At 41.5% G+C, this 23,512-nt stretch overlaps 2 protein-coding genes across 2 annotated transcripts in view; one reads left to right on the top strand and one right to left on the bottom strand.

The window, feature by feature from the left end:
• LOC124161359 (aminopeptidase N) overlaps positions 1 to 17,768 on the bottom strand; it is a 38,745-nt gene extending 20,977 nt beyond the window's left edge. Inside the window, exons 1-6 of the mRNA XM_046537676.1 lie at positions 17,586 to 17,768; positions 9,815 to 9,941; positions 5,592 to 5,892; positions 4,480 to 4,679; positions 3,418 to 3,573; positions 1,262 to 1,654 (exon numbers count right to left, since the gene is read on the bottom strand). Of these exons, the coding sequence (XP_046393632.1) occupies positions 1,262 to 1,654; positions 3,418 to 3,573; positions 4,480 to 4,679; positions 5,592 to 5,892; positions 9,815 to 9,903 (1,139 nt within the window). The 5' untranslated portion in view covers positions 9,904 to 9,941; positions 17,586 to 17,768. The remainder of the gene's footprint in view (positions 1 to 1,261; positions 1,655 to 3,417; positions 3,574 to 4,479; positions 4,680 to 5,591; positions 5,893 to 9,814; positions 9,942 to 17,585) is intronic.
• On the top strand, positions 10,986 to 17,052 carry LOC124161350. The gene is made up of 2 exons (XM_046537668.1): positions 10,986 to 11,283; positions 11,641 to 17,052. Exons 1-2 carry the CDS (start codon positions 11,199 to 11,201, stop codon positions 16,074 to 16,076), a joined length of 4,521 nt encoding a protein of 1,506 aa, XP_046393624.1. The 5' UTR covers positions 10,986 to 11,198; the 3' UTR covers positions 16,077 to 17,052.
• Positions 17,769 to 23,512: the final 5,744 nt, after the last annotated feature.

The following is a 23,512-nucleotide window of genomic DNA, read 5'->3' as shown; positions in this document are numbered from 1 at the left end:
AGATAATTATATCCTCAGTGAAATTATACGCAAATTCGGTATCATTGAACTATAATTAAATACGCTGTCATTAGGTATAGATTAACTAGTAAGAGCGGCTTCTGAGTACCGGTAAATTTTAATTTTAAGGCGTTTAAAGGTTATTTGGGCCATAATTGAGGATTTGGAAGTATTTCAACTGGGAATCAGGACCCGTGTTGCACAACTGAATTTGTAATACACAATACGAAATAGTGGAAGCTGTTGAAATTGTGGCTATATTCAACGTACTAGCCCTCACAACACTTCCTGAGGCCTGTGGTCCGGTGAGTTAGGAAACCACCCGTTTGCGTGTAAGAGAGTGTATGTTGTTAACATTTGGGTGCGTATTGGGACTGTTGAGAGTTGAACTTACAATTAGTTTTTATTCATCTTTACTTTTCAATCGTTTCTATTGGTTCCGGACTACTCCTGATCCATAAGCTACAGCGGGTTTTTGAGGGGGAGATGTTAGTGATCGGGGGACTCAAATTCATCGAAGGTATTTGAGTTCAAAATTGGCAACGAAAACTGTGAACTGATTTTTACAAAGTGTCCGCCGGTGCTACAGTTTCACTTGCGATATTTAAAACTTTGCGTCTATAAAATTTAACCTTTTCCTTAAATCGTGCACTGCACAAATTGTAGTCTTTCACGGGAACCAAAGTGCATAAAGTTGTACCCAGAAAATATTTTCGGGGGTTGTTCATTCGAAGAGGAGCACATTCGAAGCGGGGGGTAAGAAGGGGTTGTTAATTGGGTGCAGGAGTTTCATTTTCATGGGCCACACTTAATACCATAATTCATATCAGTAGTAATCGTAACCTTTCCGCTTCTAAATAATTATGGGTGAATTTACGCCCCTTACCCCTTTTAATTACCGGCCTTCATTATGCCAGATATATTGAAGAATGCCAAGGCTCTTTTTGACAAATTTATATGTTTGCACTTAAAGAAGTTATATAAAGCCCAATATGCTTTTTCTAGTGTTTGTTTTTCATGTTCTCTTAATACTAAAGGCTATGTTAAACCATGACATATACTACAAAACAGTTACAAAATCTGCCCGAAGCACAAAATATAAAAGGCACCGATGAAAAAATACCCAGCCGATAGATCGGCCAGTGGCACTCTACCACCCGGACTGATAGATCGGACCCCTGGCTTTATAACCTTATTATAGCCCTTGGCCTAAATCCCTTTGACTTTGGTAGTTAAGAGTCCTGTATAACGCCCGCCTCACCTGAAAAAGACGAGTCCCCAGTTGTGGGCTGGCACGGACGCGGTATAAGCCGGCAGGGCGATCAGGTCCAGCTTGGGGAGGGGGAACGGCGTGTCCAGATAGGCCTCGAAGAACGAGAGAACCCTGGGAGCGACGGCGGCCGCGGTGGCCGTCTCCGCCTGCCCCACACCCTGGCTCGCCCACACGGTCACCGTGGCGCTGCCGGGCTGCTGAGGGCGCGGGTAGTCCGGCGTCGAGTGCGCGGGCGACGCCCCGTTGCGGCGCCGGTGTTGCCCGCTGAGCGCCTGCTCGTCGTGTCGCGGGGTCAAGTCCGAGACAAGTACGGCCACGGAGCACGGGGACATGGGTGGCGTCTTCTCGAAGTGGTCCCAGTACCATCCGGGACGCTCCACCCTATACCAGAGGAAAGAACGAAAGCAGCACTTACATAAGTAGCGGATGACTAGGATTACGAATGTGAGGCATAATTTTCTCCCACATAGAAATTTCTTATTTGATGAGGTCTGACCAGATGTCAAATAGATCCTGATATACAATTTAGTTCAGTAAACTAACTGATTTTGATCCTGATCTGGGTCTGATCTGATATCTGATCAGTTATGATGCATATCTGTCCCAGAGTGATCAGGCAAACCGATTTGGATTTAAATTAGCTCATTTATTGATCTCAACTTTTGATCAAACCTAAATAGATATTCCTTCATGGACTAAGGAGTAACGCGGACGGTGAGTGCCGGCTTCGAATCTAGTTGAATCGTTTGGTCACCCTCTTGATTTAGTACTCGAGATGCGGCCGGGATATGGTTTGTGCCGAATCCTAGGTGGCTTAGGTAAATGAAATTGCGTCCCAAATCCTGAGTTAGTGCTATTCAGTCGTCAATGACTTAGGAATGAGCTCTGCTGTCGCCAAGCTAAACTAAATTTCGAGTAAAAAGACGGAATAAATGAGGAAAATGTTTACAGCAATGTATATGTTTTGTTCGACTAAAGATTTACATACATTTATTTCGAATTTTAGGTGTAGGAATTTATTTAATCTTAAAGCAAAGCTAATAATAAATGCATGCACGTAAAATAAATTATTAAGACTAAATTGATATGACTTGAGCTGTAAAACAGGAATTACCATTAAATAGATACTATGCACACGTGTATGTATCAAGGAAGAAGAAAATTGAAGCGTTGAGGCAATGGAATGCACGTAAAGAAGGCATTTTATCATGTAAGCGTCTTTGAACAGCTGGCAAAGCCACCTTGAAGTAAGCACAGTGAAACGTGTATTTAGAGCATGATATATTGTGGCAATGAAGATAAGTTGATAACAGAATGAGAACGTGTTAGAATCAAGTCCAAAGAAGCGTAGTTATTTTGAAGAACAAAGGAGTTTAATCATGTTGTCAGAATCACCTCAAAAGAAGAATGAAAAACGATAGTGGAATGGCTACTGTGGGGAATACAAGGATTACCCACTATACTCAATTGGGGATGAAAAGGCTTTCCGAATATCATAATACTGCATGGTTAAAACTGTAGGTGGATGACTTAGGATTAGGAAAATTACGAGATATGTCAGAAAGGAGCCGCATTAAGCATTAAAGTAGGAAACGTGGTGGAACATTAAAAAGAAATATTTACTATTGAGGATTACTGATAAAAATTAATCCTTTTCAAAAGTGATTATGATAATACTCTGATGTATGCCTTCTGTATAATATTCCTGTGTAAATTAACTATGAATTGAGGGATCATGAAACGCGTTTGGTTCGATGATTTTTAGTCAGGGTTTTCTAATTGAGCATTTCCCAGAATCATGTCTCTCATCAGTAAATCCTTTCGAAATATAACTGATAACTTCAGGCTTAACTTTGTGAAAACTCTCCCTATTGGAAATGAAAAGAATAAAACTTTGCGAGGTGCACTTGTGTGTTTAAATAGGCACGACCCGAGTTTCGTAACTTAGTTACATCTTCAGGTGTTAGAATTGTTGGAGATACCTGAAGATGTAACTCCGTTACGAAACCCTGGTCGTACCTATTTAAATACACAATTGAACCTCACAAAGTTCTATTCTTTTTATTTCCAAATCCTTTCCACATTGACTGCTTAAAATAATTCCACACTGTCCACATGAAGCGATGAAATGTGTAGGTACTCACATGACCTCGGTAGTTTTGATGGGCATGTTGGAGAGCGCTGACAAGTGGCTGGGCCTGGCGACGCTCACTTCAAACGTGGCCTTCAAGGAGGGCTCGTCGAAGCACGGGAACACTTGGCGGGCGTTGGCGGGGCTCATCTGCGTTGCTGCGTACCACCTATGCGGATATACATGTGTGAATGTTGTACTACAGTAACATTGCATTTTTTCAAAGTTACCTCGGGGGTCGATTCACTATGGCGGTAGAAAGTACTTTCAAGTTCGAATTGAAAGAGTGGAATATTTTTTGATAAGGTATGTGCAATACTCCATGTGGGCATGGAGAAGAATGGAGAAGGCGAAATGGACAGAGAGGAGGAGACACGACGAAGTGCTGGACATGGTGGGTGAGGAGAGGCAACTTTTAGATGAGATAAGGAGGAGACAGAAGGTTTGGATGGAGCGAGTACTTAGCGGGGAGGGGATGCTGAAAACGGTGTTAGAGGGTAGAGTGTTAGGTAAACGAGGGAGGGGAAGGAAGAGAATAGGATTTTTAGATAGATTGAAAGGGAGTGGGCCTTGCAGTGAATTGAAGGAGGCAGTGCTGGAAGGAAAGGGTGGCTTCCAAATCACTTCCGAAGTACTCCATGGAAACCTATCTTAATCGGTAGAATACTATAATAATAATAATGTGCAATGCTGTAAATAGGAAAGATCTGGAATTTATTTTGAACGGTAGAGCTACCGTTAATATTTTAAACACTCTTAGGAGATTGAGAAAAAAACGGAGCAATTTGTAAGAGGAAAAATAAATTTGTGACTCCTCACAGAAAAATATGTTTTCATTTCAATATTTACTTATTTATTTCAATAATGAATCGTAAAAGCTAGGTATATGTATAATTTTTTACGGTAACATGATTTTGAACTCCGTATTGTATGATATTGACGCTTACGTTAATAATATGAGGTGCTTACTTTAAGATGCGAGAATTTCTTAAAGATTCTTTCGCACATTGTAAGACTAGGTACTATATGTATTTTTGGGTGCGTTTGATATGCAGTGTGATTGTCGAGAGCCTACCTCTTTTCCTTCGTCTTCTGGTCGACGTAGGTTTCCCTGAAGAATCCATCTAATCTGCTGACTCCGGTCCTTGTGTGGGCACCGTAGAAACTCAGATGTACCTCATACTTGTTTCCAGGCTCCAAGTATTTGCCCCTTGCCCCCGGTTTCAAACGAATTATATAGAACTCGTGTTCCTTTTCATATTCTAGAAGCCGAGCCTGGGGAAACATGAAACATTTGTGAAGTTAATGAGGATTTCCTGTGTATTAGCTTAGTCGAAAATCTTGGGTATTACACAGGATTCATGTTTCTTTGTAGGCCGAAGTTTCGTTGGAATGCTTTTCCTCCATTTCCAGGGCTAGAATAATGTAGGAAAGTATCCAAACAAATGAAGGTATGTTGCTTGTATTCAATCAGACGATTAGTTGAAATTACAGTGGCTTCTGTTTTCTTATGTTTTCTTGTTAGAAACATAATTTTTTTATTGAGTCTATGCGCTTTGAGTTAAATATGGGTAAGCAGGACCTCCAAGAGATTGTTTACACTAATACCTTCTCCTATTTCTCTTTATCTGTAAAAAAGGCAAATTAAGATCCTCATTAATAGCAACATTATGTGTCTGCAGGCAGAGAAGAAGAGTTTTAAGCTTCAAAAAGACTCTTGTGCCAATTTGTTTAATTCACTGACAAGCGATCGCAAATTTGCCTCGCGGATTTCCGTATGTGAGGGTTGGGGAAATACTTTGTTAATTTTTGGAGTCCTCGTGATTCATTTGGCGACGAATATCAATAGGTTTTGTCAGTAATATCGTAAATTGTTGGCTGCTCAGCATTTCCTTAAATTAGTAATTTAAAAAATATGAATTGGAGTTTTATAAACCTTATCGAAAGCATATATGCTTTTAGCTATGAACGAAGCAGACAATATTGAGTCACGGAGCTAGTAATATTTCTATTTCCTCATTTTCCATTAGCTGAGCCATCAAAAGCAGAAAAGAGCTACAGTTGATTGAAATCGGACTCTGAATTTACCTACTGGAAGAATCAAGCTGATTACTTTGGATTATAGTCTTGAAATAGCCAGATGTAATGTTAGTGAAAATAGCCATAATTTAAGGATTTAATGTTTACCTGGAAGTCTGACGTGATGTTGTTGCTGCTGCCAACGACCTTGGTGACGCTGACGCTGGTCGTCTCAATTTGCAGCTTCCTGGCGTGGAGCGTGATTGTGTCCGTGGGCTCTGTGACCGTGAAACCGATCCAAACCCTTCCGTGGAAATTGGTGTCTTCGAGGGACGGCCTCAGGTGAAGGCGGTAGGAATATGGGACGACGGTCTTCGGCAGCCTCGAGTCTTCCAGCCTCTGGTTCGAAGCTCGAAAGTCCACGCTCCTCTTCTCCTTCTTTGGCAGTTGCTTGCAACCAGAGGTACACCTTTAAGAAAGGGGGAAACGGGCCATAATCATCAATAAATGATTAGTAACAGGGGCGCAGCTAGGAATTAAGGCTGGGGGGGTGGGGTGTTTAGGCGCAACTAATACCGGGGTGTGTGGGGGTATGGAACACCCACCAGGATAAGCGGTAGGTGCGAGATTAATGAATTGCGGAATTTTAAGATAAACGGTTCAAAATGGTGAGTTTTACGGCTTTCTGAGGGATATTTTATTAATCCTTAAACTATTCTACTAGCAATATCAATCCAATTAAGTAAAATTTGATTAAACTTAAAAATTTCTCTGAGCTCTGGGGGGGGGGGGGGGTTTAACCCCCAAAACCCCCCCTTCGCTGCGCCACTGATTAGGAAACGTAGAAGGGAACTCTTCAAAGCACTAAAATTGTATCATAATTTTTGGGTAGTATTTATCTAATGCGACCTCGAATTGAAAATCGGAATGTGGTGCTGCCGAAAAATTATGAATAATAAAGAAATTGAGTGAGTAGGGAGGCCAATAAAAAAGTGGAATACGGATAAGTCTTCTGAAAATCCTGAGAAGAACACTCGGCAACTTAATTTTCCACATCCCCAAACATGATGGACAGATAAAGCGAACCATCAAATTACAAGAGGACGGGAAAGACGGCATAAGAGGAAGGTCTCGTATTAGGTTTAAAACTCAATTGATGAAATATTTAGATAAAGGAAATGGGTTACATTGAGACAAGACATAATGAAACCGTTGGGAGAGCAGCGACGGATTAAGGTTGGAAATGGGGGGGGGGGGGGGTGGCTTCCCCCTAAAGTGATTTATGAATAATTGAAAAGATGATATTTAAGGCTTCCTTAAGATGAAAGATTTATTTCATCAGTATAACAAACAATTTTTCAAAATAATTACTGATCGTTAGATGAAATGAAATATAAGTACCTGAGTGTAATATCATAGTTCTATTTGCCTCTTTTTTTGTTAATGCTGGCCCTAACTTCTGTGTGCATTTTGCGTGATGCATGGAGCAACGTATGACGATAAGGATTCCTGTCCAAAAATCGTACAGTCATCGAGTGCGCAAGAATCATACCAAGGATTAATTGATTATGTTAGATGTTCGCAGGTTCTAGCCTATAAAATCGTTTTAGGCTTTATTTTGTGGAAGTTCGATATATCCATGATAAAAGAACACAAATGGTAATTTCCACACTGGTTTCAACACATTTCAAGGTTTCAAGTAACCTAGGAAACCTTGAGTATGACACAATGTGTTGAAACCATGGTCGGTTGTTGAGTTTCGAATTACAAGTGTGAATATTAACATTTGTGTTCTTTTATCATGGACGTAGGTTCTAGACCAAGTAAATCATTGTGGACCTTTGAAATGGAAACGAGGACAATAAAAAAATCTTTCTTTCCATTAGTCTGGTCTTGGTTGCTGCCAAAAAGGCTTATGTAGAGATATATACTCCTTGCATTAAGCATCAGGACATAATTGGGTCGTGATATTAGAAACAAGCCAACGATGACGCCGAAAATATTCTACCGACGTGACCTATTTAAGAACTTAAGACCAAATAAGAAGCTTCTTTTATCGGTGTCTTGAGAAAATGCAATTGCAATGGTCAAAATACTTCTTCCGTTAATATATATGTCCCTTCTACATGCGCCCCTGCTTTTGAGAAAACGATTTATTTTTATTACAATTTGTTATGATGTTATAAGTACATGTGACGTAGGGGAGCGCTTGATGGAGAAAAAGAAGAGAAAATAGGATGGAGTGACTAGGGAAGTCGGATAGCCAGCAATTCGTTGGGAGGGGTGGGGAGGGGTCCAAAACCAGGGAGAAATATTTTTGAAAAAACACGGTATTAAGTAGAAAGTTTTAAACTAATTTAACACTCTAATTACAGAAAAAGCTTAATTTTCAAAGAAATATTTTGTAAATTCATGGTTTTTCAATATTTTGTAATATTTTATTAAGCAAAGTAATAATGTTTATATATTTCGGGGTGGGGGAGTCTGACCCTACCGGAACTTCCCCTCGCTACGCCACTGAGCTATAGCAGCCACCATATACAAGAGAAATACCGTAATTAGATCCTGTAACCCATGAAAGAGGAAGGATTCTTATATTTATCATCGGAAAGAATTTAGTGGGATTCAAAGTAATAACATTCTTATTGTATAAAAATGAAAGCTTGAGAAGTAGGAATGTAGACGGAGATAGTGGTACATAAAATAATAGCTTGCATACTTCATCCTACTTCCACCTAAAACTTATATCAGTTGACTTTTTCCAATAGTAATTGAAATTCTAAGGTACTAGGTGGAATTACACATTATTAGATACAACCATAGTGTTTAAAAACATTTAAAATTGGGCACTGAATTGATCAGAATTTATTCACGATATGTTTAAATTATTGAATTTGATGTGATAAAAATGAATTCTTTTAGAATATGTAATCTTCATCTGTAGGAATATGTGATGCATGCTATTCATTCGATTCGCATTATATATGAATTAAATCCTAGGTATGAATATCTATGAAACAATTTGGCTTTCCTGGCTTTCAACTTTGAATTGAGGCTCTCAACAGGTTGTGGCTTCTTGGAAGCCCATTCTCCCTCGCGTTGCCGTCCTTGATGGACCGCAACGGGCTAGCATCAAGTAGGTACCATGAGCCTCGGTTCAATTGCCATGGGGATTAAGTAACATGGGTAGAGAAGTGGTCGGCCCTGTCCAGGGGATTTTATTCTCATGGCAATTCTTGTGTATTTTTTTAAAATTCTTGTTCACCCGCCAGGCTTTGAAATATTAAATATTAGGTATAATTTATGATGGAATTACTATGTTATTTTTATGAAATTGCATGTAGTTAGACGGAGTAGTGATATTTTGGCCAGTAATTTTACTAATGGTTATCTTCAATTCATAACATGGAATTATTTTCATATTCTGCAAGTGGAGTCGCAATCGAGCTGTTTCGAACAACCTTCAGGCGATGGCGCTCTGTCTGAACATGGCGTGCGTCATCCTTTCTCATTATCATATTTCGGGTCGACATCTTTATGATGCCGTTTGTTTCCTCTGTTGTTAGCGATGAATGCGCATCCATTCACTCCGGTATTTTTCGGAGGGCACCGTCATTAGTGATGGATAGTACACATTAGCTTCAGCTCATATCAAGTTATGATCCCGCCTACCGACGTGGGAGCTGTACTCAGAAATGTTTTATTCTTGTATATGTGGCAAAAGTCCTTACCGAGAAATGTCTGGCCAAGTTAGATTAGCGTAAGTACTTTTTCCTTAGTCTGTTTCTTTCATCAGATGAAACTCAATCAGGAACTTCCCAAGAATATTTTTTTTTAACGCATTAAGAGATTTATGGTCACGTTTAAAGACCTCTGGGATTTGTAATGGTAAAATGTTTTGGTTTCGTGTAGGATTATGTTTTGTTGATGCGTTTTTTAAATTGATTTTTTCGGCTGTTACATAATGTACTGCTTGTGAAGTAATAGGAGTATTTGACGCATAGCTAGAAACGCGATGAAGCCATGGAGGGATAGTTCGGATCAATTAAACCCCAAAATAAACTTTTTTAAAAGATAATTGAGGTATACATTATACCTTTCATCGCAACTCCATGGTTATTTACTAGAGATTTATTTAAAGTTTCAGAATAACGCAGTTCTCGAAAATTGTGGTGTACACTGCATTTCTGTTGGATCTTTTCCTTGGATAAACTACTGCTCCGTTTTGTACAAATATGAAATGTCAAGCGGAAAAAAAGTGTAGTGCAAAGAAATTGATCTTAAGTATATAATGTGTGTCATTAAGTCTGAGAATAATTTTCATCGATAGTATTCAACCATTTATATTTTTGTATCCCACACGTATTTAATATTTTGTGCAAAACTGTTACCTGGATTCCGCGCCGTCGAAGGTCAGCGCTAAGGTGATCACCAAAAGGGCTGTACAGAGGCGGCCGTAGCCACCTCTTGGATTCTTCATGGCGATGCTTCCTTGTACTCTTGACCCAGAAACACCTCCTGCAAAGGACGTTCAATTTTATCGGAGCAATATGTTGATTGTGTAAAAATAAAAAAGAGCAAGTTACTGGCGGAGTGTCCTACTACGAACAGGGCGACTTGACTTGTCCTCCAATGAGGAGGGAATATAGTAGTAGTTTCATTGAAATTATTTGTAATTAGGGTTCCTTAGTAACATATGTCAATCCCTCCGTTTAATAATCCTCTAAATGACTTAAGGGCATTTTTGTTCATGAAAAATATGAACGAATTTGTTTTCATTTACCATAGATGTGCACTAATTTTTGCCTGTTATCAGGACGTATTAGGCAGTTAGAAATTTTTGCAGAGTCATTATTACCAGAGAATTAATGGAAACTGGAATTTCTCTTGAATTAGTGGGGATAGTTTCTTGTTTCGAAACTTGATTTATTTCCAAGCCCACCGTAATTCATGCGGGCGAAGTGGAATGTTTTTTCCTAGATATAGATAAGGGCAGACAGTTTCATAGGGTTTATTTGGTTTCTATAAAAGGTAATATTGGCTGTAATCACTCTTTTTCTTAGGATTTTGATTTTATTCTACGCAACATAACATATGGTTGAGGAATTTGATTTTTATTTCAGTATCATTTGAATAACTTCAAAGATTATAAACCCCTGTTGTCTCCTCCCTTCCACCTGTCGTATAAGTCCAATCATGAATATATAATCGCGGAAAATCATATTTTAGGAAGGCATGCCTCGTCATTTTGCAATTCTTCGTCGTCATTGTTTTCACTACCATATCAACGTGGCTGCCATGCATTTCCGCTTTAATTAGAGATTTCTGTATTCAATATTTTGTCAATCTCTTTCATCAAGCTAATACAGCATTCATTTAAATTCTCAATTTTATTAATTGGTGATTATGATGTTCTACTCGGTGGTTTTATTTCATCCCGTGGGTAAAATATGCTACCGTTGCTCTTCGAAAATGTGGTTGCCATAAAACAACAGGCCCTTATCTTTGATTTACCAGATTTTCGTCATAGCCTCTAGCTCGACGCAAACATTGCGATACGATTCCCGGCAGCGGTCTGTTTTATTCCGTTCCCCCATTCCCGCGAAGTGTCATTCTCTTTAGGCGATGGGGAAGAGCACGATTCCGGCGAAGTGTTAATTGCCCCGTGATGCGATCGCACAAGTATCAAGCCGTCGAGCCAGAGAGTCCCGCGGAAAAGATTGAGAAGTCTTCGTCCAGCAGAGGACCTTTCAGTGGACGAAAATTTCCACTCAGATGCATCCTAGCCCCTCTCAACATTCGCTTCAAGTATCGAGAGATTCACGAGGACCGAGAAAAAGGTTTAACCTAGGAAAGAGAGGTGCGTATTTATCTTTCTAATTTTAGATTAACAAGCTTATTCGTTTCAATTCTGTATGATTGTGTTTTGAATGTAAATCGATGCATTGATTAATATTACCATGAGTTCGCGGTTTTTACTGTTAGAAAAATGAAAAAAAAACAATTATGTATTTCCTAAGTATAATCCAGTAAATTCATGCTTAAAATGCACGAGCTATCATGGAGCCCTGGACATGAATGGAGATGAAAATTGTCGCTTAAATTTTTCTTTCATTTTTAATATTCGCATTACGCTACTATTTTTTTGGCACATTTTATGTTAAAATATATCCCGAATGGCATTTAATTTGATGATAAACATTACTTTATGCTCCAGGAATACTTCCATTGGCACCAGTATGGGCTGTCGTTTTGTTATGTCTACTCTTCACACCAATTCATTGCCAGAGAGATGTGTCGCCGATATGCCCAGAGGTTTCTCATGATGGCGTAACATGGCCGGCTACTGTCGCTGAAGATGCTGCCTCGGGAAAAGTTTCATCCAAACCATTGTGCCTCGACCGAAATAGAATTCTGGTCACACGTAAATGCGTGCTTCGCGGTGGAAGGGGAGAATGGATACCATCGAAACCACCCTCCTGCAAACACGTCCAACCCACCTTCGATGACGCAGACAAGTGTCCTCCACCGTTCAAAAACCTTACTTCGGCCCACGTTTGTGCACATTTAGGAAAGGCGGGTCCTTGGGATAGGGCAATAAGCCAGTGCTTCCTTTCTGGAACCTCAAAAAGTGTGCTGGATCTGGATGAGGAAAAGTTGGATGCAGTGATTTCGTATCTTCGGACCGAACTATGGTATCACGAGGACCTTCATTCATCCTCGAATTGGATACCTAGGACAGTGTGGCTGGACGGCCGGAGGAACAAGGCCTTGACCCCGATCGTGCGGAAATTGCCAGGAGACTTCGATAGAATGGGCGTGAGGTGGAAGGAGCTGGCCAACGTCTCCGTCCAGTGGGCCACGGGGGAGCCATCTTTTGCCCCGGAGAAACAGTGCCTAGCCATGGACGTGCCGGTTTTCGGACCCCCTTCCCTACGGTTGGACGCGTGTTCGGCCAGACATCACGCCATATGCGTGTTTGTGCCTCCCAGCGAGGTGAAACATCCCTTGTTGACTCGCCTAGCTTGCCCCGACGGTTATGTCACCTCCCTGTATCAGGGGGAGCAGCATCGTTGCTTTCAAATCCGGAAGCATGCGGATGTAATGTCGCGGGAATCGGCCGCCGACAGATGTGCCGCCACCGGTGATTCTCTTGCTAAATTGTCGTCGGCACACGTCAATGCTCTGTTTGTCGAGATGGCGGAAGCCAGTGGACTTAGTGAGATGGATAAGTGCATCATGGGGTTGTCGAAGAAAGGAAAATCATTTGTGTGGCAAGGTGACGACGATGATGACGATTTGAAATTCGTAAGCTGGGACTCGAACACTGATTTCGAGAACGGTGAAGTAGGCGTGGTTCGTGGGGATGGGAAATGGGAGTTGATTCCTTGCCGAGAGTCCCTTTTCGTTGACTGTGTCGTTTGTGAGAGGCCGGCGCAGGTTCCGCCGAGGGCCCGCTTGACCCTCCGCTTTCACCCCCCAAGTGGTCGCCTGCTCCTCAGCGTGTATTCCGGCGAAGGCCTCTGGCGCTACGGTGGTGCAGAGCCTGTCGCTTGTTTCTCCGACGGGTACTTTGGTGAGGCGCGTCGGCTCAAGTTGCGACCCCCTGTTCGGGATGGACGGTGGTCTTTGTACAACCTGCGTGGTCTCCAACCAGATCGACACCCAGAATTGAAATTCACAGAATTACATAAAACTGTTTTCGTCCTCCCTCTTGCTGGTGATGTCGGCCGTTATTGGTGTGAAGCTAGAAGAGTTGTTGGTTTACGTCCTTTAGTCACCGATAGGGTCTGGAACTCTAATGTTAAGAGGGGAAGATTTATATTTTCTTTAGCCTTGGATGCTATCGGGGTTTGCTCTGGAAAATATGGAATACGCGATTGTGAACCAACGTTTGGCAGTAGGCACTATGAAGTAGCTGTGGACCTGAGGAGGAAATTGAAATTGCCTCCGGGATCGATTAGACCTCTAAGGATCTTATCTGTTGTCAATGGCAACCTTTGCATTCTTCTACACGTGGCTATTACGCAGGAACCAGTGGAAGGCATGAGTGAATCCGTTATGGAACACGAGATTTATGTGAGGTTGATGCTTATGGTATTGAATGTTGTGAAATACTCCGAAGGAAAATATGAGCTACTTTGGCTTCGCAGTACGCGCGGTTGTATTCAGTCTTACACGAGGCTGGAAGGTGTTTCAGGCGTTATCGAACTCAACTGGGATGCTTGTCCTCTTGGGTATTCGGCAGTTTCGAGGGAAATATGTCTTGAGGCACCGAAGGGTGATGTACCCGTAATACGCACCTGTCGCGGAGATTATATGTTTGGTGGAATTTGGGATTCACCCTCTGGTTTGTGCTCCGATGAAGAACCTCCTAAGCTAACATCCGACCTTCATGCGCTGATGTTGCAGGCGCGATCTGGTTTGAATGCTTCCGCTATTGTGCGCAAAGCTGCGGAACTGAGCTCTCATCCAGATAACCTCACTTCCGCGGACGTACATTTTTTGGCGATGACAATGCGTGCCGTTGCAGCATCTGCGAATTCTCTGACGGCTTCTCTGGACTTAGGTCACGTTACCAGCGTTGCGGATCACTTGATGAGGGCCAAGCGGGCAAATGTCGGATTGTCTCAGAGGATTCTCAATTCAACCAACGTCTTGCTTGACGCTCTTGATGATATATTTGCAAAAATAGTTCTTGACGGAGATGAGGATGATTTGGAATCCCCTGATTACTCCACTAATCAAACCACTCGGATCGGTGGGGTTTACGCCGCTGTCTCATCCCAAATAGCGGTTCAAATATCGGATGTGAGCGTTAGCAATAACGTAACAGGGGTTGCCTTGGCAAGGAAGCCGTTGACGTCTGCTTACACTCTTGGTCACAAGAGTGGATCAGAGGATATAGAGGGGAATCCTACTGGCTTTATTCAGTATTCTCTGCTCCCTTTAACGTCTGAGCAGACTCTAGAATCACTGGCAGATTTGCAACCAGAAGTCGCAGTTTTGCTACCTTTAGAAATGCTCCCTGGTGGCCAGCTGTACATTGGTAGTGATGGTAACTTCACCATGCCTAACGTAACGAAGCCAACTCGAGTCGTAACAACCTTATTTTATAGTGATTTGCCATTCAAGCCGGCTGGAGGTGGGTCGGTTTTGTCATTAGACTCTGATGAATACCACGACGATGACGTAAAGGACGATGATGATGATGACGACGACGACGATGATGATGACGATGACTTTATCGGGGAGCAGGTTAACAGTCACGTGATCAGCGTGTGGACTTCAGGATTGGGACCCGATCTTCCTGCTCCCGTTCCTATTCTCTTCAGACCTCTGCGTCCAGTTGGAGCGGACCACGGTCGGCACTGTGCCCACTGGGATTTCTCCGCGGGAGACTGGGGTGGTGGATGGGCTAGCGATGGGTGTTTCTTCGCCGGCACCATGTCCGATGGCATGGACGTGTGTGTGTGCACTCATCTCACTCACTTTGCGGAGTTGTTGTTCTCACGCCAGACATCAATGTTGGAGGGGAACAGCGAGTCCTCCCTGATAGCAATGGATGTTATCACTGTTATTGGCTGCGCGTTGTCCTTGTTAGGCGTCGCAGGTATAGCTTTGACGGCTGCAGTTTTCCGAAGGTGGCGTCACAGGTTGGGCTCCAAGATTCTTCTGCACCTTACCGCAGCGATTGGTGTGGAGATGATCATGTTTCTCGTATCCTCGGCGGTCGAGTTCCCATCAGACGGTTCCGGAGAAGTCGGTTGCCTCATACTGGGGTGCTTATTACATTATTCCATCATCGCTACCTTTTGCTGGATGCTAGTTGCTTCTGCCCTTCAATATATGCGCTTTGTTCGAATACTCGGAGACTACCGTCCTCCTAGGTTTCTACTTAAAGCTTCAATATTCGCTTGGGGTTCTCCAATTATTCCGATAATTCTCATACTTTCCATTGACCCACGTCCTTATGGTGTGAATATTTGGGATGACGCGTCTCTCACTATTCCCCATACTATTTTCGAAGAAGATTCATCCATATGCTATCCCTCTGGCCTCTCTCTTATACTTGGGGTTATTGTACCCATGATTGCCGTGATTTTTGCCAATCTTGTAGTCTATTTCCTGATAATCCGCAGTATCCTTGCCTCTGTCCCTACAATGAATCCTTCGTCTTCACAGTTTTCGTCATCACCCGCGACGGTTGGAAATTCTAATGTTGGAAACGGCGTTTCTGTGAAATCAAACGCCGAACATCAAGAGAAGGTGTTAGCCGTACGCCATTTCCGTCTGGCCGTGTTGTTGTTCTTCCTCCTCGGCCTGAGCTGGGTTTTTGGTTTGCTCGCCAAGATATTTCATCTTTCATTGTTCTCCTACTTATTTTGTGGCACTGCCACTATTCAAGGCTTCGTGCTTTTCGTCTTTTACGTCGTAGGCGATCCAAACACGCGTCAGTTGTGGTCTCGGAAACTCAAGGGTGTGGTCCAACCTCTATCAAAGGTGATTTGTTGTAAAAGAATTAAGCTGACTTCTTGGTTTAAACGATCCTCGTCTAGCTCCGATGACGGTGAGAGTCCGAGTCACTTGACATCGCGGGAAGAGCTGTCACGGTATCACTGCAGCAGCAAATCATCTTCCCTCTCCGAGTAGTTGCCATTGCACATAATCAGTCCCTGTATAATTTAATAATGATTTTAGAAATTTATTTAATGATGTTGAGATTAATTTTTTAACCTCTCCTCTTCTCATTGAATATCGTTTCTCTTAAGCTCTGTGAAACATCATCGCATTCTGTGAATATGGGAGAAAAATCATTATTAATTTAATTTATTGATTGAGCCCAGTCGATTTCACCCAACTACGTCATTACCAAGGGTAAAGACATTTGAGTTACGGTATACGCTTTATGAATAGGGTGCATCGTAATGCCAAGAAGAATTGCGATGTGAATTAGCGTTGAATTTTGTTTCTGTGCACCGAACGTTGATTTATTGATCGGTGGAAAATTAATATTGCTTTACTTTTTCTCACTCGGTATGGCAACGTTAATATTCCACAAATTTCAGCCAGGAACAGTTAAATCAATAAAAAATCTTTTCTCATAACCAAATACAAAGTTAACGGGGATCGGCACGACCACAGAATGAATCTTTTATCCGCTCTAGCAAGACCTATATGTTCGTAATCATTTAATTTAAAGTCATTTTCGCCTCCTAAGGGGCTGAAGGTCTTACACTAGGAAACCAACGATAGCTAGCGGTAGTTATCATAAACCCGTCGATGGATCTAAATTGAAACAAATTTTGGAGAAAAACCACTGAAAAATATGATGAATTAATTTTTTATCTCATTGAGCGATTGGAATTGGATGAAATTGTATTAAAAATGAAATTTAAAGACTTAATGTAAATATATAGCCATAAAATCCTCGTTTTAACATTCGTCAACATCAAAATGCAATCATCGTCTTACTCTCTTTGTCATTGTTTCGCAGAATAAGCCATTAAGAATTCACGTCGATTGAAGTCTCATCTATTGTATCATCAATACCATGTATATATATTGTACATTCACATCATTTTATCCATGTATGCTTTTTGTAATAAATAACTAAAGCTGAGAAGTATTTTTAATGTTTTTATTGGCCTTATCCTTTTCGTAAAGAAAACGTGCATCAAAATGATTAGTTTCAGTCCGTAGTTTTTCGTGAAATGCTAATTTAACTTCCTCTACCGAATTATTTATGGAAATATCCGGACTAGCCATTCATGTACCTTTAAGGAGGCACGTGCATTGCAATGCATTCAAAGTGTAAATATCGCTTTTGAATTTACTGATGAAAAGTCATTTGCTTTGACCGGGCTTCGAATCCGGTCGCAACTAATGATTTTTGCACAACAGATTTTTGCCCCCCTCCTGAAGTTTATTATCGTAAAATTACAATGACGACAAATTTACTGGCTAATATTCGGAAATGCATGCATACAGAAAGATAATAAATAATTTTTTCGCTTAGATTTTCGCGTTTCACGGTCGGTGTAATCGAGGAAAATGAATGAATATTTACGCTTCCATCTTCGCAAAAGAAAAATTAATCTTTTTAATCGGACGACTCAGGTCTCTAAATTCACATTGGTAGCACATCGATACACCACTAACCTGTCAAACTTCCTTTCTCTTTCGCCTCCTTCCCCAGTTAGCGCGGTACTCCTTTTTTAAGTTCCTTGGCAAATTCTCGGTATTATTCCTCCTAACGTCGACGGTAACAAATCACTTATCACTGCCACCTCGAAATGGGGATTCGACTGACACTGTATCGCTCGCAGCTCCCAACACCCGAACCTCTTTCGTCCTCCTCCTGCGATCCATCCCTCCCCCTTCACCACCCCTCCAATCCACGCATCGCGTGCAGAACTCGAAAAAAAAAACCCTCCGCCGCCAAGTGGACTTACAGAGTCCCCCCCCTCCCCCAGGGGTCACCCTTCAGGGCCCCTCCGACCCCTTTCCACACACATCCCTAACCGACCCTCGTGTGGACCAAGGCGCGCACCCGCCAGTGACGCATTGGGCTCCCACCAGATTCCCCACACCTTGCAAATTGCCCTTGCGTCCCATAACACCTCCTCTTCCTCTCATCACTATCCACTTCTCTTCACGCGTCACCCCTTTGACACGAGTTGGTACCTACTAGAGTGTATGTGTGCGTGTGCTGTGTATTATTTTTTTCGTCCATCCGTTTCCCCTGTCACGTCACGTTCCTCTATCGGTATCGGTTGATGGATGGGGTGGTGAACGGCGCTCAACGCGTTTGTTGGCCCTGGGTCAATCAAGAGACCGATGGCGGACGTATGTTTCTGCGTAGTAATCTTTCACTTTGCTGCACCAATAAATGCATCGTTGCGTGTCTCCGGAACAAACTTCTGCAGCCTTTTCAAAGTAAATACTTATGTGGACGTCTTTGAAGAGCATAATTGTTATTGATTACAACACTGATGAGTGGTAGGATATCCACTGAGTGTACGCTGATTGTTTTGACGAAATATTTCACAGCTATTTTTTAATGAACGTTCGGAATTTGTAAGGATTTTACGGAAAAAAGGTGACATATGTAGGGTTTCTCACACTTTTTCTCACAAATTCCTAAATTCAATATTTTTAACTTCATATGATCATTGGAGATTCCTAGGTGCCTAAGATCTTCTTCTGAGAAACATAGGAGAGGAGTTATTTTAGATATCTCGGTAATTTGCCGAATGCTGCAGTGTATCAAAGTCAACTCATTCATACACAGTCCGTGAAGTGAGTACATCTAAATACTTCCCTGAGGTGTAGGTGATTTGAACAGAAATATGATTTGAATTCTTGGTTCTGTCCGTAAAATTATTTTTGGAGTTTCATAGTATCACTTACAATTAGAATGCTAATCTAATTAGCGTTTCAGTTCTCGTTATGTACTCATTGTGCATTTTACTGTCTTACTCTCTTAGTCTTCAGTATTTACTCTATTGTACGATAAACTGATATTCTAGAGTTCCATCTCAGAAAATGGATACATGAATTTGGTGATGACACGGAAATCTTTGAAACTTCCGGATTTCTACGTACCTTTTCTAATTAATTTAGAAACTAAGGTGCCATTTACTCTATATCCATTGAGCCGGCGTATTGAATTCAAATCTAATTTGCATTACCCACAAATGCCTCCTGGAACTAACCCTGTTGCTCAATCCAAATTTTTTCGTCGATAGTCTGGGCTTGTTAATACTCCTGAAAGTACATTTGCGTCTGCCTTCTGAAACTCACGGTCACCGTCATCCTTAGCCCACTAATTAATATCGAAAGTTACTTCTACAAAATCATCCACGAAAAATGGAGGTTATAATTAATTATTCTAAACTTAATTTCTGAATACAAATAAAAAACAAGAAGTGTGTATAGGTTGAAGTGAAAGCAGGATAGATGTAGGCCATGGGAATTCACCTGGAATGTTTTCATGGATGAAAATGTTGGTTAGTTTCATGCTTAGATAGTTGCTTCCCTTTAGCTAATATTTTCTCATTGCTATTCATGGGGTTTGAAAGAAATTTAAGGGAAGATTAGGCATGCTTTCGGAGTCTCATTTCGGTACTCAATAGAGTACTAAGCTCTTTCCTTAGTATTATCATGTAAGGTGCCTTAAATCACACAAAATCATAATGCATTTTATGTTCTTCACATGGAAATAAAGATTCAAAAAAGGGAAGTTTAGTTTGCCAATAAATAGTACGGAAGTAAATTATCCCTCAGCTGTTACCACAGCACTGAAAAAAGACCAGTGTTGAAAGAAGAGGCCTCACTTTGCTTTTCAATCGTCGACAACTGATTACCAATCGCTGATGACCTAACTTTCACCTTCCCTCTTTGAGATATGATCATCATTTCATCGTTGTTTGCCCATGCACTATGATTTATGTGTTAAAATGGTCCTGAGCTAGAAAAATATATGTGATTGTTTGGAAAAGTGGTGCGTCGCAGCCTGGTGGATAGAGCGTTTGAGTACTGACCACAGAGTCCTTGGCTCAAATCCCGTATTAAGCTTTCGGACTCCACAGCCAAGAGCCTCGCTGTAAGAGATGGCTCAGATAATTGAATATCCACTTCTGTGGATGAACTTTTCACACCCTTAGGCTTAGTTTGGGGTGAACCCTACCCTTAATCATCCAAATAATCTTTCTGGTCCAAGCACTGTGTGAGTGCCGCCTTTGTTCAAATCCCTTTTGAAAATAACGGACTCCGCCACCAGCATCCTCCCTGTGCGAGATGGCCCTGATAAAGGAACACCCTATCCTACACACGAACTTTTAACACCCTTAGGCTTAGTTTGGGGTGAACCCTACCCTAAATCATCCAAATAAACTTTCTAGTCGAAGCACTGTGAGAGTGCCACCTTTTTTCAAATCCCTTATAAAAATAATGGATGTCGTAACCAAGAGCCTCGCTGTGCAAGATGGCTCAGATAATGTCCACTTCCGTGGATGAAATTTTCATACCCGTGGCTTAGTCCGGGGTGAACTCTAACTTCAATCATCCAAGCAAATTTCTGGTCGTACGAGTGCGCACATTTGACGCCTCAAGAGCGACACTCCGCCCTGGGAAAGAATCCATCCACCCAGCTTCCCCGAATCGCACCTCCCTTTCGTGGGCCCAATCCTCCTCTCCCCACTTGGCTCTACCCCTCCCCGCCCCCAAAGGTCGGCGGCTCTCTCGATTGATGGGATAATGGGATGACATCGCCCGCTTCCCACTCTCGCCGCTACGTATCCCTCTCACTCAGCCTCCCACTCCCACATCGGAGGCCCCCTTTTGCGGCACTCTTGACGGCGCAATCACACGACACAGCCCCATAAGCCTCTTCTTCCTGCCTGCGTCCCGGGACCACCGCCGCCGTCACCTCCTCCGCTTCGTCATCCCGCCCCGACGTGGTGCGGGCCTCGTCCCGGCCATTAATTCGTTCGTCCTCGGGGACGCACGCGGTCTCATGCGCAGGATACGAGCTAATGCTGCCCGACGGGACTGTGCCTCTCTGATTTTGTGTGGCTCTCTCTTTTGGGATGGGCTGCCAATGAAAACAAGTTAAAACTTTTCTCACTAATTGTTCACCAATTACTGGTATATGCAAGCAGGGAGGTTGATGGTCGAGTTAAGTTTTGTGTTCATTTGACACGTACAAAAACTAAAATATTAATTGTGGCCTTATGCTACGGAATCTACGGTACGGCTAATCCCAATCCGGCGTAAAGATTTTGATTTTCTAGCTTTTTCCCACAATATTTTAAGGGTGGCAACAATAAATCACCAAATATTCTGTATTGGGCATTTAGCAATTGATTGGTGGCAAATTTCTAGGCCCTTTCGTCTTCAGTCGGTGAAAGCCTGAAATACTCCACTGGGCTATCATGGCGAGTTTTTCGATTGATGTCTAAGTACTTACTTCATAGGCTATTTGTACCCAAAATGGTACTTGGTTTCACCAACCCAGTGCCTCAATTGCCTGCACTCTTTCGCATGTACCTACTTCCGTTATTCTTATGACTTCCTTCACCTTTTCCAAGTTTGGGTGATATTATCAGGGCATGGAAGACGAGTAATTATCAAAGGTCTTGGAACTAAAACTTATTATAAGCTGAAAGAAACAGCAATTAAAAAAAAAAACAAATTCATTCTAGCCTAATGTATTTGATCAGCGATTGGGTAATGTAAGACTTAAGTCATGTAGTTGGAATGTGAACTGAAGAAGTCGAGTTTTCGGAAGTGTTATCATTTCAGCATCACTGTGACTACCATTGTTCATTGGGGAACGGAAAAACATTATTTTCTCTATTTGTAATAGTTTTTTCCATCATTACTGCTGATTTCGGACCTTAAAATGACGGTGGCGAATCAAAACTATTTTTTGCGTTATAGCGGAAGAAATGCATCCAGAAATACTCGAGCAATCCCAACCTGGCGAACAGATTTCGATTTCCAAGCGGTTTCCAGAGTTATTTTTAAGGTTGCACAAATTAATAACCAAGAATTACATATTGGGCATTTTGCGATTGATTTGTTGTTAATTTTAAGGCCGAATGAATGGGTTGAAAAAAAGATCAAATTCTCACTTTTATTTTCAATAAACTGGCTAAAGATGAAATATTCTCATTGCCATTTGATCATCGGTGGGTCATCGGGTGTATGGGTCCCAATGTGGTCCTTGGTTACCCACCTCGTGTGGATGCTGCGATAATGTCTGATGACTTGAATCTCACCTCTTCATCTATCGTAAATATAATCATTTTTTGTTGCCCTTCGCACCATCACCAAGTCTCCATTATTTCCTCGACTACAGGGGGAAACCAGAGGCTAAAAAAGTAGCTGTCAGGCATAATATGTTGATTAAATCGAAACTTGAAGCAGGTACGTGGTGGAAGGGTTCCATATTAATATAATGAAAGACACTTTGTTTCTTCCACAAGTTTTATAAAAAATATATATTTTATGACCGATTTCGGCTATTACACCATGCAGTATTTGATAATGATGTAATAGCCAAACCGGTCATAAAATATACATTTTTATAAACTTGTGGAAGAAACAAAGTGTCTTTCAATATTAATACTAATATGTTGATATTAGATAGCCTTCTTTCATGCTATTTATTTGTCAGTAATTAGTCGTTCAACTTAAATGAAAAATTGTAATTGCTGAGCCACACGCTTAATCTGTTTCAAGTTAAAATAATGCCATATTTCATTACTTAGCATTCACCAAACGAGCAAGAAGACATGTCAGCTGAGCTGTAAAATGCAATTTACTTATTGCGTAAAACTTCCTTTAATTTCAGCATTGCCTTTAAATACGTCCCATTTAATACGCTTTTGTAAACTTCGTAATAATTCATATACCTTTCTAAGACTATTCTGAACAATACTCATGCATACTTACAAGAATTTTTTAAAATTTACTCCAAATTACTGAATCGTAATAACCAGTCGTCAGGAATAGAAACCTGCTCTTTTTCTGTGTATTCTACAATCATTTTTGTCGCCAATGGCGTACCTATGGGGGAAGGAGGGGGATAGATCCCCCCAAAGACTCGGAGAAATAAAAAAATTCTTTAAAACTATTGTTTTTTTAAATATAATAACTGCATCTCCTTAAAGTTAACTTTTAATTGCCAAAATGATGTAACATGAATGTGCAGGCATGTCATTTTTCAAAAAAATTGATTTTCCGAACCGAAGTTGCCTGAGGGGTCCGGGACCCCTCTTCCCCCAAAGCATATTCCTAGTTACGCTGCTGTGCGTTGTCATACTTAACTTTGTATTTGGGCAGATTTTGCTCCCTGAATATTTGCTTAAGATTTGAGAGTCTCAAGTAGACTCTCAAAGTCTCCTCTAGCGAGGATTTTATCTTATCACGCCATAACTCGTGGTGATAATTAAGAAACAGGCAATTCGTCGGTATTTTCCACTGTAACATACTGCTATTTTCAGCCAAGCTAATTATGGATATAGGATAGAGCATGAAATTAGTTAGAGATTGATGTAGTTTGGGCACTGTGTTTGACT

Source organism: Ischnura elegans, chromosome 1 (genome assembly GCF_921293095.1).
Source record: "Ischnura elegans chromosome 1, ioIscEleg1.1, whole genome shotgun sequence".
NCBI classification, from domain to species: Eukaryota; Metazoa; Arthropoda; class Insecta; order Odonata; family Coenagrionidae; genus Ischnura; species Ischnura elegans.
Note: the sequence above shows the minus strand (reverse complement) of the source record. Positions and strands in the feature narration are given on the sequence as shown.

What these genes read in the sequence shown, in the direction of transcription:
- LOC124161350 (XM_046537668.1), top strand. Translation starts at nt 11,199, where the DNA reads ATGCATCCTAGCCCCTCTCAACATTCGCTTCAAGTATCGAGAGATTCA. An exon ending in GTTTAACCTAGGAAAGAGAG is followed by an intron (nt 11,284 to 11,640) that starts GTGCGTATTTAT and finishes TTTATGCTCCAG; the next exon opens with GAATACTTCCATTGGCACCA.